At 35.2% G+C, this 19,902-nt stretch overlaps 1 protein-coding gene across 4 annotated transcripts; it reads right to left on the bottom strand.

The window, feature by feature from the left end:
* Window positions 1-970: 970 nt before the first annotated feature.
* SEC8 (subunit of exocyst complex 8) lies at window positions 971-18,950 on the bottom strand. Of its 4 annotated transcripts, none has more exons than XM_088517355.1 (28): window positions 18,813-18,950; window positions 18,638-18,734; window positions 18,093-18,293; window positions 17,082-17,294; window positions 16,520-16,693; window positions 16,036-16,140; window positions 15,156-15,265; window positions 13,916-14,089; window positions 13,539-13,722; window positions 13,339-13,445; window positions 12,061-12,368; window positions 11,830-11,987; window positions 11,156-11,271; window positions 9,535-9,605; window positions 9,200-9,330; window positions 9,051-9,100; window positions 8,496-8,596; window positions 7,107-7,219; window positions 6,804-6,911; window positions 4,882-5,079; window positions 4,353-4,438; window positions 3,963-4,149; window positions 3,763-3,840; window positions 2,644-2,745; window positions 2,444-2,518; window positions 1,668-1,763; window positions 1,529-1,578; window positions 971-1,441 (listed from the first exon to the last, which is right to left on the bottom strand). In XM_088517355.1, exons 3-28 carry the CDS (start codon window positions 18,132-18,134, stop codon window positions 1,351-1,353), a joined length of 3,228 nt encoding a protein of 1,075 aa, XP_088373481.1. In that variant the 5' UTR covers window positions 18,135-18,293; window positions 18,638-18,734; window positions 18,813-18,950; the 3' UTR covers window positions 971-1,350. The 4 variants fall into 4 exon arrangements, with proteins under 4 accessions (XP_088373481.1, XP_059456224.2, XP_059456227.2 ...); XM_059600241.2 differs by having other exon boundaries at window positions 18,638-18,711; XM_059600244.2 differs by having other exon boundaries at window positions 13,916-14,084; window positions 15,166-15,265; window positions 18,638-18,711.
* Window positions 18,951-19,902: the final 952 nt, after the last annotated feature.

The following is a 19,902-nucleotide window of genomic DNA, read 5'->3' as shown; positions in this document are numbered from 1 at the left end:
GGCTGAGGATACCTCTAATATCCTTCCGTTAGTTTTTCTATTAAAACTAGCAACCATAGGTAAGAATAAGAATCGATCCCCTGCTTCTTATTCGGTAGACAGGCGAATCACAAGATCAGTTACGAATTCTCGTAACACCAATGATCTATGAATGTATGGTGCCATTGAGATTGTTATTAGAAAGTTTTAAAGAGCGCTAAGATTGGAAGTTTTTTAGACTTACAGGTATGCTTTTCCATTAAAATTATTATTTCTTAAATACTCAAATTTTCAAGAGAGTGCAGAATGTTGCCCGAGAGATTGTTTATGCGAAGAAACCTTACCCGTGGTATTTAAAGCTTTCCAATATCATGGGAATGTTACCTAATTACCCGTGGTCTTTGAAGGTTTCCAATATCATGGGGAATGTTATCTAACAATCTCTTATTCCACATTTCGACTCTCTCTAAGTTGACGAGATTCGCAATCCCACTTAGAATCCTTCCCGCTAGGATGTAGTTATTTATTGCCAACACGGTAGGAGTAGATGACAAGTTACGAGACTGCCCAAATTGTTGACGGTTATAGCCAACTGGTGGCTTTGGTCAAAGAGAAGAAAGAAATCAAGTCGTCAAAAGCTCCTCCCTTCCTAGTTGGTTCAAGGCAGTGATCAGCAGTCAAAGCCTATGCAGCTTTTCCAAAGAAGGCACGTTTCCTAGATGGGTTGGCATGGTGGAAGTAACTTCCATACATATACATTTGTAATATTAATTTTGCTAAGAATATTCCATGTATTTTTCTTGCTGAGGTTGTCAAAAGGCCTCCGAGAACCCAAAAACTTTGTGCAGGATCTCATTTTCTGTATTCAACTTGTAATTTAATTGAGTAATTATCTACGTAGACTACGTTGTTTTGGGCTTAATAAGGAATTTGAGATCAATTTGAATCATAACTGGCTACACAAATTTCAAACTCGAATTTAACATAATGCTTCTCTAAAAGATCTTATCAGAAGTTCGGATAAAATGGGATCTGGAAGCGTTTGCGAAACATATTTTGAACAATTTACAAATAATAATCAGCATCAGAAATATACATGGGAGTTACTTTTTGTTCTAATGAATGCTAAATCGAAGCTTCATACAAGCCCAAAGGAATCACATAAGCGCCCAAAATTGATACTACACATGAATAAATTATAATCACTCACAAACTGAACCACGGTGCAAGGCACATGCTGACTGGTGACTTCCATGGAAGTGGCATCTACATCCTCCCATCGCAGCATCAGCCTTCTTAAGAAATAACAATCATCTCTTAGATGCATACCAGCAACATGCCACAACCAAAACGACTTCAGAAACGGGAAAGCTAATGAGATGATAAAATCTCTGATACACGCTCTTGTGCATCCTCAGAAATCTCCCTCCCGGGGACCTGGACCTTTAGAAGATTAGCATACCTGTCAAAGATAATGTGACATGTTATTCACCAACTATACCGAGTATTCCAACTAATAAGAGTAAAGCAGTAAGTCTTATCAACTCACTCTGCAGCAGTAAACAAGTGCTCGTGCTCCACGATGAAGGCTAGCAAGGCCTGTAAACATCATCAACTGAAATGCTGATCACTGGTGGCAACACAATAACTTAAAGAAAGAAAATATTAATTAAGTTCAGATGGCTTGCCTCAAATGGCATGTTTAGAAGTTCGTAGTAAGTACGGACATGATCTAATCTCTGTTGCACAGCTTCACTTTTAATCGATGGGATAGCTGCCAGGGCCTGTAATGCCAACAAAACCAATGTAGAATGTAGCATTGTATCGTAAAATCAAAATGAAAACCAGCAAACCTCATTTGCACAATTTTGGGTTGGCCTTAGGGATGAGAGTACATAACCACCCTAGTTCTAAAGATATTTTGCCATCAGCCCCCAGCAAATGTCAACCTTTCGTAAAATGATGCCAATATCTAGGAAGGCCAACTTGTTGCATCTAAGGTACAGCTAATAGCCTTCGCCGTGTGATTGGCAGGGAGGAAACCCGTCCCATAAATTTTCAACATTAAGACTCATTTTTCCATATTACATGGAACACAATATAACTTTACGGGTAATTCCATCATTAAGGGTCAACTACAATCACTCAAAAGAGCTTCATTCTCTACCTTAAAAAGAAGAAAGATGAAGCTTAAGTTCACCCCCTTTGAAAAGGTTACACAAACCTTATCCCACATTCCACTTGTTGAATTGCTTCCATAGGGATATTATAAAGGACACTGAAGGTCAAGGAAGAGCCAGCTTAAGATGATGGGTAAGCTGATACTCACCGCATCAATACCATTTTTCTTAATCATTGGAACAAATAAAAGCGTTAAAAGAAATATATTTGCTCCTGAGAAAATTTCAAGTCACTCAAACCAGTTTGGAGAACAGAAAGACAACCTATCGGGAACAAAATTTACCTGTTCTAGTGCAATTGAATTCCGGCATATCTGCTGAACCCCAAAGAGGTTGATGGATTTCATATCAGCCAAAGCCTAAGCAGACATTGCCTTTTTCTCATCAGCAGTGAACAAGAGATGAAACATTGCATGGGAAACAGAAACACGTTGAAGTCCAAAAGAACATTAAAATGTAACCAAATATCACAGTGCATGCGAACCTTGATGGACGCAGTAGCCGCAATGCTACAAATTCCACCAAATATGTAATTGCGCTTTGAACTTGCAACAAAAGGTGCCATAGCCTCATCCCTACGTGTTATCTATTGGTACAAAGTAGGAAAGACATGTAAGATTGCTTCCAAGAGAATATGATACTCAGTGAACATGATTTAATGGGATTCAAGAATATATCTGTTCCGATAATCATCCTTGCATAAAATTTGTTTCTAATGTATCAGTATCACTGCTTGTCAAGAAGAAAGTTATTCATGCACTTTGAAAACGAAAATAATTGATGCAACCAACCCCAACTAGCTTGCGTTAGGGTTCAGTCAAGTCTATGCAATTGAAGGCTAATCCACTAGGAAAGAAAAAATGTCAAAAATTAGATTGCATTGATCATGCTTTCCTTTCCTTTCCATATTAGAACAAAAAAGAAAAAAATAATAAAATATTTGGTTTCTTGTCAACTTACCTGCACAAAAAAGTAGTTAAAATCTCATTAGAGATTATAATAAGAATGTTTGTTTCTCTTAATAGTTATATTTTTCCACCCCCAATTCCTTTTCTTGGGATAGAACTTGCCACAAAATGCAGAAAAACCCTTGATCATTTGCAAAAGTACTGTCATGCATGTGGCTTCTCAGATGCCAATATATGTGTACTTAAGTCCTCCATGCTGCTGATTTTTTATTAAAAGGAATGCAATTGCAAGTTAAAACACAGAAAAAGATTTTTGAGTACGTTTTTTCTACTAAAGAAATATTGATGCTACCATGACTAAATTAACTTTCTGACTAAATTAGTATAACGTACAACTATAGGAAAAAAAAAAAATCAGTTCACAATAGGATGCTAATATATAAAAAATAAATAATTTACTTAAATGCATCCCTGTCTAACTTTATCCTAGTATTTTAAATATTATCATATTGGCATATCCACATTTTATCTCTCTTGGAAATCTTCCCCACTCCAATGGATGTGGTAAAAATAATCAAATAAAAATCTTTTGAGTAGGCCAACAGCAATATTACTATTGTACACATAAAATAAAATAAAAATTTAAAAAAATAATAAAAATAAAAAAATAAAAAACTAGAGATAAATATACTGACCTGGGCAGTGAGTGAAATAATAAAGTCATCTGGCTCTTCAGCATCTTGGTCCTCCAAATATTGCCTATTTGTCATTTCCTGTTTAAATCATAAAGCTTGGTGAGCAGAACATATTTCCAGTGTTTTCACTTTCAAGACCTTTATATTGTATCTATTCCCATTGAGACAAAGTATATATAAATTACACAAGGTTTACAAACCTGCATATGGAAAATTGTCTCCAACTGCATCTCTACACGTAAAACCTTAAGGCAGTCAATTGCTAATTTCCTGTACTCATCAGCAAATGATGCCAAATCCCTAATAGGTGCACTGCTTGTTCGAGTATGACGGTGCTTGGGATTTTCTTCAACTTGATTTGATGATCTTGAGTTTGTTTGCCCAAGTCTGTATTTAGCATGAGAATTGTAATTCATTCAAGCAATTGAAAATAATTAGCTACTACGAAGTTTCAGAAAGCCAGTAGTTTTATTAATTTATATGATGTGCACAGTTACATAAAAATAAAGACACATTCTGGGAATATGGGAACAACACAAAGCCTTCTGCTCATAACACAAAGCATAATTTGTGACTATGAGAGAACTTGCCTTTCAATTGAGTCTGCAACATACTCCAATGAATCACTAAGGGATGCCAGCAAAATGATTTTGTTATCATCACGAATTAAATTCTCCTGCACAAGAGAAAATAAAGAAGAAATATCAATACATAATCCTGATACCTATGTTCATTAGCACTTCAGTGCAGTGAGAATCAAATTCACCAGCAAGAGTTCACATAGAGCAATGCTAAAAACTCAACTCTTATATAACTATTGTACAACTGGGCTGACGTAGAGTGCCTATAAACCATTGGATTTATGGGCTTTTTTTAATAAAGGTTGATCCAATAGTTTATGAGCACTCCATATTAGCCTAGTTGTACATGTTTTGTATAAGAGTTGAGCTTTTAGATTTACTCTTTCACATATTTATATATTTTCAGAGAAGTCGAAATCCAACCGGATGAAATTTTTTTTTTTTTATTAGTACTTGAGGAAAATTAATAGCCCAAAATAAGAACACAAATTAATAGTTCAAATAAATAACTTGTAGTTTCAAATGGTCATAGAAGGACCTGCTTAATGGGCCGCAAAGCCAACAATAAGTCACTAAGCTCCAGTTCAATCTCAAAGCTTTCAGCATCAGAGACATTGTTGTCCATGTTTGACTGACCAAGTGGATTTGGTAAACAAGAACTTGCTGGATCGAGTCGCATCAATTTCTCAATATCATGCCTCCCAATGAGCATATAAGTCTGCTTCTCAAGCACTGCCTGAAACATTATGCAAAACGTTTTTGAAAAGTACTAAAGTTTTCTTCAAAGGTTCACAAATCGAGTACACTATGTGACTCCTTGTCCACCTAGAAGTTGAAAGTTAATGATTGGAAAAGTGACTCCAAGACAAGTAGTCATCACTAACATATGCTGTGCACCGCTAATGACTGAAATGTGCATTGTTTCTTAATCTGGTATTGTACTTACATTAATAGCAAGTAGTCCAGCCTTACCTTTATATAAACTAATTTACTAATGCAATTATGACTTAAATGTGCACCAAATGTCCAAACATTTATCTAGAAATGATACATATAGCGCAAACATTATGCAATGTCAAAACTGCAATGGAATATTGATTAATCTATCCAAATGCCAATTGAGCATCAACGCCTCACAATTATCATATGTTGAGAACATTTCTTCTCTCTTTGATAAGCTATCATATATTGTGTCTCCTAGTATCAACATAGGCTAGATGGATAAAAAGAAAGTACCAAAAGATATAGGGGGAAGAAAAAAAGATAACAATTGAATATTAAAGCAGTGGAACTTAGAAGGAAAAATGATCTAGAGCTAAATGGAATATATCCAAAGGAACCGACGGTCTAATCACTAATACTAGAAGGAAATCAGACAGGTTTATAGTATCAAACAGAAAAAGCAGCCATCTAAAGAATTTGGTGGTGAAATAATAAGATTTAAAAAGGGCAATAAAAAATTCCCCTATTAGAAATCTTATATCACAAAGCAAAATTTCAAAGATGTAACAGGGCTTTTAGAGCAAATAACATAAGCAACACAACTAAAATGAAGGGATAGAAGATTAGTATTCTTAAGTTGCATAAAAAGGATAGGGTGAAAGGCATCAGGTTTTGATGGCTGAACAGCATTACATTCATGTCAGATGCAGCGGAATAAAGACCTAAGACACAAGTGGGGTATAGGGGCAAGCCAAGGGTAGAACAAGCATAAAATTAACAAGTTTTCGAAGGATGAGGATAAAAGCCACCCAAAATGCTAGATGAGTGAAAGGGAAGAGGAGTTTGGACAAGTAGAGGGCATAAAAGGGAAAATTGTGAGAGTATCGGGGAAGGACAATGACATTAAGAAAATAAGAGGAACTTTTATCTAACATTTGATGAAAATGGAAGTACGGTAATAAGTTGTATGAAACAGAATAAAGGAATTTAATTATTATCTCAAGGAAAAAAAATATATAAAAACTTTCAAGGGGGGAAAATGGAGTTAGGGAAGCTCAAGAAAAACTAAAGGAGAAAATATTTTAGGATATACTGGTGCTCCTAAGGTTTGAAAATTCATGTTGATGACATGAATTAAAGACTGCAAGGCAACAAAAACTAAGTTCCACGTGAATTATGGGAACACTTTGCAAGCTATATGCAATTACAAAAGGAATAAAATCCAAATTAACTATAATCATTCAAACATACAAATGATACAACTTGTATTTTTTATTAAGAGCTGATAAGTCACATAAAGGAACTTTGGGGATTCCTGATTGGCACATTAAAAAGCTATGGTAAATGATAAATTATGTCAATCATGAGTTCTATTCCTGTTAAATCCATGTGGCCTAAAGCACAAACCAATCAACTAATTACAAAAAAAAAAAAAAAAAAAAAAAAAAAGGATAACTAAAAACAATAATATCAATAATGTGCTGATCCAAAAGGAGAAAAAATAGAGAAACTCCATGCCTCCATGTATGAAGTACGACATCTTTCATATGTGCGCTCAAGGAAAGTCTGCACATACTTCACAAGGTCACCAGCAAATTTAGGCATTGCTTGAGCCCAACCAAGCACCTAAAATAAGTTATAACTTCAAATTAGATAGTCAAAATACCATAAATAACTTATAAAAAAATGTTATACATATATCAGAATAGAACCAGAATAGTAGTGGCTATACAGCCCAAATCTAGTGAAGCCCACTGATTGTACAGTGTATAAGGGGCAAAAAGCCCTTTCTTTTAAGATGGGAAACATAAGTTAACTTGCCTCCTTTGCTAAGAAATCTATAGCCAAAAGCCCCTGCAAGACCGGTCTTCCCTTCTCAACCAATGGAGTATAAGAAGCAGCAGTATGTGCCCTTGGCCGAAATGCAGCTGGACCTACAAGATTACTCACAGGAATAAGATTTTTTTTTGCATAAAAAGGACAGCCAAAAGATTAATATGTGTAACAGGTACATAGGCATCATTTAACAATCTCGAACATGTGTCACAGGTACATAGACATCATCCAACAATCTCTCAGTGACTCATCCAACTCACATACGCACTGTCCTAATCCTCCACGAATGTGGAGTTATAACAAAGAAAATATATATATATATATATATATATATATATATATATATTCTCTTTATAGTTATAGTGTACAGGTTTCATTCTTTCTGCAACTTCTATAGCTTCAAATGTCAAAAACAACATAAACATGTTGTGTCACACTATGGCCTTTTCCAATCATAGACTAGTGATGAAACCTCACGGTTTAACTTTTCTTGTTGTTACAAACATTAGATTTCATATTTATAACTCAGAAGAGTATTAGGCGGGCAGGTATTACTTCTACAGGTGTCAAAAAATTTGAAACAGGGGACACTTTACTGATAACTGGAGCTAAATATGCAAGGTAGGAGAGGAGTCTATAGATCGCCTGCTTCTTCATTGTTACAAGGCCAGCAAATTGTGCTATTCAGTACAAATTGGGTTATGCCTCCATTTGTGCTTGAGTTGTTTAATTTGGAGAGCGGTGGCAGGGAAAGGTCGGCGAGGGCAGCTCAGACGGCAGTGATTAATGTATATAATTCAGAATAGGCACAATGGTAGAGCTTTCCAGGGTGTCAAGATTACTCTATATAAGCACAAGATGGGGCTTATTAAATTGTTTTACTCTTGACATTTAGTTCCACCCAGATTTAGATCCACTTTTTTCTTTTTTCTTTTAATGTTTTTAATTCCTCCAGTGTTAGTATCTGATTTATCACATCTGAGTTGAAACTTTTGTGTATAACACGTGTACTTGAGCTTCGCCCTTTTCTCAAAAAATAATACTTCACTTATTAAAAGAAAATGTATTTGAGGTAAAAGTGTCAGATATCTATGATTCCATAAGGCTCTGGCACACAACTGTGAGTAAGCCAAGAGTTAACAGCACTCAGATGGGCCTTGGGAATTGATGCCGTAGCCTCTTAAAACATTTCAAATAAGATAAAGTTTGCTCCATGACAATGAGCTAAACAATTTGATTTATAGCTTCAGGCTACTCAAGCTAACCAATTAACAAAAGAAAAAAGAAAAAGGAACGCAATGCAAGTTATCAGCTCTCAAAAATATTTCTGAAAAAAAAAAAAAAGACCAAGTCAAAATAGTTTAGAGAACTTGCTTGATATAGCTTGCTGTACACTTTTTCGGTAGTCTACAAACATAGTTGGTAAAAAGTGGTCCTTCACGAAGTTTTCCACAAAAGCAAGCAATCCATCGTTCCTGCAGTTTTAGAAGTTAAAAATTCAAATGCACATCAGTATGGAACCAGGAGAACATAGAAGGATCACAACACTGAATTTACAACTTTTCTTCAGCATTTGGTAATCAGTCAAAACATGACTAGCACACTACAAGAACTTAGGTTGAAACTTTACCACAATAAGAAACATAGATTAAAGTATTATGTGAAGACACATTCTTCCACCTCCACATTTCACTTCTAATGCAGAGCACTATCCCAATTTCAATTAAGGAAGAAGCGAGAAAATCATGCAGAAGACCGAAATAGTAAGACAAAAGTTAAAGGCTTCCTAACTACTCTTTTTTTAATAAGTAATTGGCCCCAAGGATGGGGGCCGAGGGGAGTTGTGCATTGTACATTTCAAGCAATGTGGTGATTCAATGTAAAATTAAATTACTGAACAAGAAAAGAGTACAAGAGTTTTGAGCATACCCAAGCTGGGCATACTTTTTCGGCAGCATTGAAGCGACCTTATCTGTGAACTGCAGATCACATCAGATCAGAAAAGGCCAACTAGAGAACCTGATATGCAAAGATAATATATTTTGCATTGGTAAAATGGATATAAGACAGTCCAGAACCTGAAGCACAGGTCGGTATACAGATGCTGCTAGATAAATGCCTTGCTCAGGCAAGACAGTTGCAGACCCATAACCTTCTTGTGATACATTAGGACCCCTCCGACTCCATCCCTGACGAATGAGGTCGACTCCTGCTTAGGAATCAAGGATACCATAAATGAGATCATTTTTGTGGTAATTCAAGGATCCCGTTACAATTGCTACAACCAACAATTAGAATATGGTAATTCAAGGATCCCATAAAAATTGATACAATTAACTAGAATTGGAAACTAAATCCAACTTATACAATGAGAATCAATGCAGGAAATGTAAGTAATGCATCTTCAACATACCCTGGTTAGGAATGGATATTGTAGCATCTGTGAAACGAAAAGCAAAGGTAAGACCATCTTCTGACCGGTCCCTGTTACACATCAGCATGAAATATTACATGATTGTGCAAGTAAAAATTGAGAATTAAATGACTTATCAAAAAAAAAAAAAAAAAGTGAGAATTAAATGAAACGATTCTCATTATATCTAAGAAAAGTAAACTAGATGTAGCAAGCTACCATGTAGCTTATATGCAAAATAATAATACCCCAACATACACAAACTCTCCTTCGCATCCAGTGATCAAAAAGTTAAGATTATCAGAATTTCAGTATAAGTTATATTAAAAACATGTCAACCAACATATTGGCTTCAAAGTTAAAGCACCCATGGATGACAGTGAATCAGGTCAGCATCTGAAAATGAAGGAATCAGGAGTCCTTTTGATATGTTAATTAAAATGAAGAAAAGACTTCAACCAAGTGGAACATATAAAAGTTTACCAACAAATTCCCATTGTTAAAATTTTAGGAGGAAAAGAATAAACATCCAGCTAAGCTTCACTATTAAAAATAAAATAAAAAGCATCAATGCAGTCACAAATTTACTCTACAGTGGCTTTCAATATATATATATATATATATATATATATATATATATATATATATATTATAAGTAAATCTAAAAATAAGTTTATGAGAACTTGTCCTTTTGACTTTCCAATTATAAGTTTGCAGTGCATACACTTGCATATAGTTGAGATCAGCCTTTCTATGTTGGATTCCATGAAAAGGACATGAAATAAGGTTTTCAGTCTTGGTTTGATGGCAAGTTGAACAGGCAAATTTCTTGGGTTTCAAGTCCCAATTTGTTCTCTTCTAGACTCTCTTCGTCACAATGGAAGGTGTTCCTAGGGGAACTGCAGAGAGAGAGAGAGAGACATGAAGCAACTTTATCTCCCTGAAGCTATCCAAGCTTCACGTATAAACACCCATCAATTTTGATGTAGCCTTGAAAAAGAAAACGTCTATTACATTCTTTCAGAATAGAGGAGAGAATTATCGTTTGATGAATACCTTAGGCAGTATCCACTCATCTATTTTAGTATTTATTGGTCTTTTGAATTTAAATTGTAACTTTTTAGGAGTTTTTCTTGTAGATCATGTGTACTTAAACATGCTCCTCTCATTAATAAAATGAATACTTCTATAAAAATAAAATTTAAAAAAAAAAAAAAAAAAAAAAAAAAGGATTTACAATTTTCAAGAGTCTCACTGTTATTTGTAAATACTAATGATATATATTTAAGAAAAAGGGTGGACAGAACGACCATATCAGGCAATAACTCCTAGCCACAACTGCAAACAAATCCACCATCTGTGTCATTATTTGAACATCACCCCAATGCCGTCACCAAAATGCTCCTAGACACATATTAGACGCACCTTGAACATTGGGATTCAGCCTCTCTAGGTGTACTTTTAATCCTAACTTATCCTAATTAGCAAGGATTTAAGGAAGAAAAGAAATATGAGGGAAAAGCAGCAACTCAAAAAGTAACCTGAATTTGACAGAAGTTGAAGCAATGATCTAGGGAATACCACATGGTAGAGATTTGAATAAGAATTTATAGGCACTTGCCTCTTTTCCTTGGAAGGGGCCTTGCTTGCAAGTCTAGCTGTTTGAACAGCAGCATCTGCAGACGCTGCTTCAGGAGTTGCTCGCAGAATCTCACAAATGAGTTGTTGGCATTCACTCTTTGGCACATTAAATAAATACAAGTTAAAACATAAGTTGGGAAAGGATCATGCCAGTTCATTAATGCTATTTATTTTTTAGAGGAAAATACATATTTTGCACTTACACCTATAAACTTTAAAAAGTAACATTAGGGCTTTTCATACTACCACTGCGTACACTTTTTTATTTTTCTCCCCAAAATACCCTTAAATTTATTAAAAAAATAACCATTTGAAAAAAATTAAACAAAAAAAAACTAAAAACACTAAAAATGGGTTGCCCTTTTCACATTAGCCCCCTTAATTATTTTTTTCAAATTGTTATTTTTATATTTTTTTTAATTTTATTTCTTAATAACTTCAAGGGTATTTTGGGAAGAAAAATGCAAAAGTGTCTAATTTGACTCGCAATGATAATATGTGGGGCCTCGATGTCACTTTTTAAAGTTAGGAGGCATAATTGCAAAATGGGTGATAGTTCGAGGGGCTAAAGTATATTATCCCCAATTTTATTTTTTTTTTCGAATTTAATATCAGGCATCCAGATTGTAAACAACTTAAAGCAGATAGGGTTACCTGCAAAACTGTTAAGGAAAACCCAATGTTGTAGCCCCCAGTAACTTGAGATGCTTCAGAATCAAGGTTCCAATCTGTTGAAATTGACCTTGGTGTGTTCACCTCAGTTAGATGAGTGGATTTTGACTCCAGAATCTCTCCAACAACAACATGATTCTCTGAACAATTAAAAATGAGAAATTTGTTTCAACATTAACAAACAAAGTAAAGACCAGAAAGTAGTTATCTTACCAAATATCCGAACAACAGTATCCAAGATTGAATCCAGAACCTCCCTTGCGGAAGCCTGTGCTTTTCCTGTGGGAGACATCACAGGCGAGACAGGGCTTACCGCCAAAAGAGTCCCAGTCAGAGATATCCCATTCTGGCGCTTCTGTTTTGGCAACTGGAAGCTTCCTAACTGTCCTTTCATAAAATGAAGACCTACAGTTGCAGTTCGGTCACCCTGACCAATGCCAGACCTTGAAGAATTAACAAGTTCTGCGTGAGCTTTAATCTTGGATGTGATAATCTCATGTATTGCCGGTCGCAATCTTTGGCTGTTACAAAACAAAATCGATAAAGTTTATATGTCATCATAAAGTACATGTTTGAGAGAAGAAAAATGAAAATGAAAGTGCCATAAGTTCAAAAAGAAGATACACATATTCAACAGAATTTAGTCATTATCACAAACTAGATGGGGTTCGCTACTTGGAAAAAGATACATATGAAAATCTGAGTATAGTACGTACTCGGTTCATGAAACAAGATACAGTTTCAACAAGACTAAGATTGTTAACCAATATAGTGATGGAAAAAAATAAATATGAAAATCTGAGTATAGTACGTACTCAGTTCATGAAACAAGATGCAGTTTCAACAAGACTAAGATTGTTAACCAATTTAATCACCATACAAATTCACATTCACATCAATTTGCCTCAGCCACAAGAGTGTTATGGCAAAACCGGACACAAAATCAGTCAGAATGCTAGATAGACAGTCTTCATTGACGTCATCCCACCATGCTTCAGCAAAGTACCCAGTACTAGTTTTCTATCTATCCACGACAATTAGGAACCAAGAAATTTAACAATCAGTAAATGAATTTGATCCTATATTCGGTAGACAATTAATATTAAAGGTGCCATAAAGACAAGCATATTGGCATTATTAACATGGCATGCCCTCTATTCATAAGTTTCTTCAGATGGTGGTTGAGGGCAATTTTAGTTGCATATATTATGTCAATGCTTATAGAACAGTGAACACCAATATAACATAACTGTCGATAATAAAAGTACCAAGAACAACAAATATTAAGGTCAGGACCAGATCCAATCATTAAAAGAAAAAGGGGAGAAAGAAACACAATCCAAGAAATTCCCATATTCTAGAAGGAGAAGCTAATATACAACAAAATTATGTATGGAGATTCTGCCCAAGACACCACTGGAAGAAAATAAATCCTTTCAAAACTATTCTTCATACAGAGTCAGAGGGAAGTATATCAGTCAGACAACAAACCATATTATAGCACCAGCAGCTGCAACTTTGCCAAGCATGCAGAGACACTCAACCATGGTTTGCAAATATTTTACATGAAGTGGAGCTTCACTCTTTTTCATTGCTTCCTACATTCAATTATAACACCCAAAGCTTCAGCCTAGAAGATGAGAACAGCAACACATAAGATAACATGAGATGTAATTAAAAGATTCTCTTACAAGAAATTCATCTGGAGTGGAATTTGAAAGCCATATTGGCATTTGACGAGGAACAATTTTGACATCCTTTAGATTACCATTACCATCACCACCATTGACTCTTATTGATGCCTTATACCCTTCTGAAGCAGCATCATCATGTAGTTCCAGAGCACCACCCTCATCATAGCCATCAAAAGATGAACTGTAAGCACATTCTGAGGTATATTTAGATGGGGAAAAAAATGCACAACTATCAAATAAAAATGTGGCATAAGTAGAAGTATTGATAAAGAAAAAGAAGCAGTTCAAATATGATTAACAAGGCGGCTCAAAAAACAGATAATATAAGTAGCACAAACACAGTTAAAAAAAAAAAAAAAAATGTCCGATCTTACCCTCCATCAACAGAACTGGGTCTATATGATCCATCCACATGGACACCAATCTGGCTGTCAACTTTCAGTAACCTGGTTCTTCGAGATAGAGGTTGTGAATTATTCACAGAAAATGCAACAGCTGTGGTCGTTGGCATTTCATCATCCCTTTCATGCACACTTGAGGCAGCTGAGCTGCAGAATATAATCAGCTTAAAGGCAATAAATTTAATAGTCGATTAGTTTTAGCGACTTTCTTGTTCGTTTTGCTATTTGTAGCTAGGTGGTTACTTTCGTATACTTTCTGTGTACTCAAGGTGGCTTATGCTTTCAATGAGACTGGTTTATTACTTATCAAAAATAAATAAAAGCAATACCTTTTAACAAATAGCTCACATTGTAATTCCGAAAATTTGTGGTTCTAGTGATAAATAATCACAACACAACAAAACCTGCAAACTCTTTCTGCCCCCAACCACCAACAAATAAAAAGGAAAAAGGAAGAGGACAAAGACATATCAATAAATAGAGCTGTAGTAAAATCGTCATAAATTTTCTTCAAAACACCAATATGCCTGCCAACAGAACCAAGGAAAACCATATAGCTGATATCAGCATCTAAAATTCTATGTACACGAGGACTTTCTTCTTTCTACTAATCCCCTAACAACTTATCCAAAAATAATAATAATATCAGCATCAGTTAGACTAGCTCTGAAACACCGTCAATATTATATTGTAAACATGTTGATGTCAGACAAACAAGCAACTGAGAAAAAAGTTTAAAGAGAAGAAGAAGCTGAGAGAAGAGAAAATAAACCAGAAGCTCGGAAAAAAGAAGATAGACCACAACAGTCGATCAAAATTTTAATTCTCAATAAGCTACGAATACAATAGAAAATTAGGTTTAAATAGACTAGAGTAAACCCTAACCCTAACTCTAATCGTACTTGGGATAATGGCCAGCTAAAATAACATGAAGGCCAAAGTAAAAATACTACAACCAGTCTGAAAAATAAACAATAAAACAACTAAAATGCAAACTAATAAAACCCAATAATAATCCTGCCCTCAATCACCCAACCAAAAGGTCATGGGCTGGTGTGATTTATGACTCGTGTCTGGTGTCTCCATCACACACCCACATGCCAAACACCACCAAGCACCCCAAAAATAAAATTAAAATTATAGAAGTTGATATAAATAGGATTCTTAGGGCACGAAGGATATGATTGTTGGAGTTAAGAAGAAAAGTAAATACCTGTATTCACCTTTATTGTACAGATGTGCATGCAAGTCCTCCAAAACTTTATAAAAAAGAACTCCTCGCAACTTTGTCAGCTCTGACCGGACATCTTGAAGAGCACCAACCTGGGCCATATAATCCCAGAATAATTATGATGCAAGCACAACACTTAAAAAGTTCAATCCTTACATTTTCACTCAGTACTAGCGTCAACGTGAAAAGACAAAAAGAATCACTTGGAAGCATGATCGCAATACAATTTCTTATTTTGAGGTGAAATGTCTAGAAAAAAATAGATACAGAGCTGCTAGGTAATTTTCTGAATGATTGTCTTTAACTTAACAAAAAAAAAAAAATGATTATCTTTAAAGATACAGTACGAAGGCGAGATTTTTCAATAGATATGTGAGCCAATGAGACATACTGCAATCCTCATGGTCAAGATAGTGTTGCTAGATTTTGCAAACATCAAAGCAGCTAATAATTCAAAAAAAAAAAAAAAAAAGAATAGAACAAAAACAAAAAACAAAACAAAGGGTAGAGTGTAATATGACAGATTACTGGAATTCAGGATGATAAAAACAGTATTGTACTTTAACTCCATGAGTATTGGACTGATGACCTAAGGCTTAGAAACTTGCAAGATACAATGAATCATAATATTTTTTCAGACACCAACCATAAAATAGAGATTTGGACGTAACTTAAGTAGAATACAAGCTACACAAAAACCATGAATCTCCCCTTCCCCCACCCCTTGGAACCAATTACTTATCAAAAAAAGAATATATAAGCTACACAAACCAGGAAAAAAAAAATGAAAGAAAAAAGAACATAAAACACTTCTTATGACATTACAGAAGTGGATGTGATAGCAAAAGGTTAGAAAACCAACAGTTTGAAGCCCCTCTCGCTCAAGCATCAATGTTGATTGAACATGCAACTGAACTGCAGCATAGAACTGCTTGTCAGCAATGAGCTTCTCAATACGAGCTGGAACCTGAGTCAAATTTCAAATAGAGAAGATGAAAGTTTTACAGAATCAGCAGAAGTGTGGCATGCAGATAATTCAAAACAGCATAACTGTAGTGCGAGTCTGCAAGTGGCAAGGTCAGCATACAAGTTCTTTTTTTTTTTTTTTAAGCAGAGGTTAGAACAAGTTAGTAAGGACATACCATAGCATGCATAAATGTGTGCATACTAATGCATGCGTGCCTCTATATATGGATAGATGGAAACTGTAACTCAAGTACAAAAAGCACAGAGGCATAGGTGTAGTATTTTGATGGAATTAGGCAAATGAAATTTAACATTCACCAAGATATGCAAATACATTGAATCTGATATCATCTGAAAGCTGGAAATAGGTATAGACAAACCTTAGCTATGCCCTCAATTTGATCTAACAGGGAAATTATGTGACGCAACGTTACTGACCGATACCACAACTGATGCAATTGCTTATTGCGAGCACTAAGACGCGTCTTTGCCTCAGCCAAATCAACCTTTAAGACACCTATACTGTCGGTAGATTCGCTGAACAAGCGCAAGATCTGAACCAAAAAAAAAGAAAAAGGAAATTACAACACAGAATGGAACTGCAACTCTGACTTTTCTCATTCACTGGGGGGTGCCCAGGGGAGTGGGGGAAAAGAAAAATCAATATTTGAAAGGCTCCATCATAAAAGTATTAAAAAAATATCTACAACAGGAGAAAATAAATTAATAATGTTATCAAAATAAGTTAAATTCACGATTAAGAGACTGCTCTCAGCCTAAGTAAAATACCATAATGCTCCTGCATGATCTATTTGTTCATCACATGAATCCCATCATATGATCAGTAACCGCACCACAAAACACACAATCGCATGCGTGCAAAATGTAGAAGACCATCCAGAAAAGCATGTATAAAAGTCAAGGGGAAAACTGGTCAGAAACCTGGGAATAATTTTGAATTGCTTTGTTGAAGCCACTGTGATAAGCATGCACTACTTCATCCACAACCTCCTCAATAATGTCACTTTGCTCCTTCAAAAACTGAACTTCACTTTCACGATCTTTAGATGTCAAAATGTGTACAACATGGGGTAACGAATCAAAGCGTGCTGCGGCCCAACTCTCATCTATTCTAGAAAGCTCGTCTCTTAGATACTGCATTTACCATAAGAGCAAACAGGGACAATGAGAAGAAGAAAATTACAAAGCCATAGGCGCATAGTAGAATATATAATAAGGTCAAAATATAACAAATGGTCAGATGGTGACTGGCATATCGATACCTGCATCTCAAAAGAGGACTACCATGCCAGTTGCTACAGCTCTTAAAACATTACTATGCACCAGAATCATGGGCATTGCATTGTATAAAGCTAAATCATAATCAAATTTTGTCTGTGAAACATTTTGCAATCTCATTAGCGTTCTTAACATCAGTGTTTCCCCGCAAGAGGAAAAAAAAAAAGGAGCAAAAAATAGTTATCCCAGTGCATCTTCCTTAGGTCAGCCTGTCATGGAAAGACGCTAGCAAAATCAGAACTAGAGGCTCGAAGGCTCGGGGCAGTCAATCAAACTGATTCATTTAATTCTTCGATCTTAGCACACGCACAGTAGAGGGGAAGAAAAGCATTCCCTTTCTGCCTCATATAAACCTCTAAACAGTCCTCAAGAGAGAACTATTTCAAGCCTCAGTAATTCTTTTTCTTCCATCTTCTTCCATGAGATTCGTGGGTCAAATCAGGTCCTATACCAAATCATGATTCTTTTCACTCCAATTTTTGCAAACGAAAAAGACGATGATGATTCTTATGTATTAGATTTCTATGACATCGAGTCTACCTTTTTCTTTTTTTCTTCTATTAAGTAAAAACAAATTCAATGGGCAATCCAATTCTAAAGAAAGTACAACTTATGTTTGTGATAAAAACCTTAAATAAAGCAAACTGAACTTACTGCTTTATTGGGAGACACAGGCAAACCATCAAAAAGCCCCATCTTGATCTTTGCACCTCACCAGATTCCGTAGAAACGAAGTACAACTCAATTCATCCAGGCAAAGGGTTGATCCCAAACAGAATAGTGTTAGACTTAGGACCCTTTTTATAAGAGTAACAATGTTATCAGAAAAAAGCGAAGTGCATTGCCCTAGTACACCTGAAGCATTCAACAGAGAACTATAAACGATTAGTACAGTGCTAACGACAGTGTAACACGAATCTGACCACAAAATAACACAGATAAAGTAATATTTTGTGAGTTAAAAACGTTCGACAAAGCTGATTTTGCTAACAAATAAAATGAAATACGTATGTCCGGTTCTGTGTGTGTATGTGTATGTTTGAAATTGAAAAGTCCGGTCAATTGAGCTCCACGCGGTTGCTTAGGAAATTGAAGTTGAATTTTCTACGTTAGATAAAAACTACAGAGAGAATTACAAATTTTCTCGTCCTTTCTTTTCTTAAACGTAACCGAATTGACGGTAAAATTCGAGAAAATACCTCCAGATCCAGCACGGGGAGAACCGAAAATCGACCAGTTCCGCAAAATCTCGACGCCTAGAACTTCAAGCAATCTGATAATGGCATTAGCATAAGACTAATTCAGAAATCACCGAAAATTCATGAAAATTTTGACGAAAATAAAAGCGAGCGGGATTAGTTAATTAGGTTTTACATTTTCAGCTCGGGGCTGAGGTTGAGCTCGCGGGAGTCGATCTCTTTGATTGCCGAGCGGAGAAGAAGATGACAATCTTGGCACAGAAGAAGAAGAAATGAGAAAGCCGTACCCGGAACTCCTGGCTAAGGTGGTTGTATTTTTCTCTTTTTTTTTAAGTAGTGTCGTTAAAAATGGATGATCCGAAGTTCTCAATTTAACGGGTCGGATATCCCCACTTTATCGTACATTCAGGGCTTGTTTGGTAAAGGGATTGGAGTTGGCTTAGACCCTGTTCATCACCATTTCTAAAAAAAATAACATCAAAACATTTTAACTTTTTCACTTTTTATATCATATCATTCACTTTTTATTATTATTTAAATAAAAAAATCACTACAAAACAAAACTTTTTCACTTTTTCATACCACTTTTTCACTTTTTTATACAAAACATTTTTACTTTTTTTTTCACATCAACTACAGTGTGTAGGCCAACCCATTTACCAAACACCACCTCAAGGAAAAATGCATTTTTTTGGTTTTTTTATCCTTGTAGTTGTAGACTCGTATGATATTTATAAAGTAATTAATCTTTTAACCAGTCCCAAAGAAATTGATTTCATGCATTAGAAAAGTTAACAGAATTTTATAACTTGACACATCAGCAACAATTATATAATGACACATGTTTGTTTTGCTTAGTCATCGTTAAAAATACAGAACAGGATCCTCTCCCACGCAAATGAACTGTAGATTATCCAATTAATTATATTTAAAGAGTATTTTTGTCTTTTTACTTTTTGATAGGTCAAAAATATTCATATACTATAACTAACTAGATATTCTCCAATTCAAATAAACTTGAGAGAACCATAATTTCACACAGACTTGACAAGGCACCCATGATTAAGCCACTTTAACTCTTTCTCTCTTCACGTCACTCTTCTCCATGTGAGAATGTAAAGTAAATCCAGAAAAATCAAAAGTAAAGTAAAATTGTCACTGATTTTCACCAGTATCAAAATGACGTGGTATTTATTGGTGCTAACATTGTTCTTGATTAATTGTTTTGATCATCTTCAAAAAAATAAGTTTCACATCATTTTGAT

Source organism: Corylus avellana, chromosome 6, assembly GCF_965113065.1.
Source record: "Corylus avellana chromosome 6, dhCorAvel1.hap1.2, whole genome shotgun sequence".
Lineage (NCBI taxonomy): Eukaryota > Viridiplantae > Streptophyta > Magnoliopsida > Fagales > Betulaceae > Corylus > Corylus avellana.
This window is presented reverse-complemented; position numbering and strand designations above follow the sequence as displayed.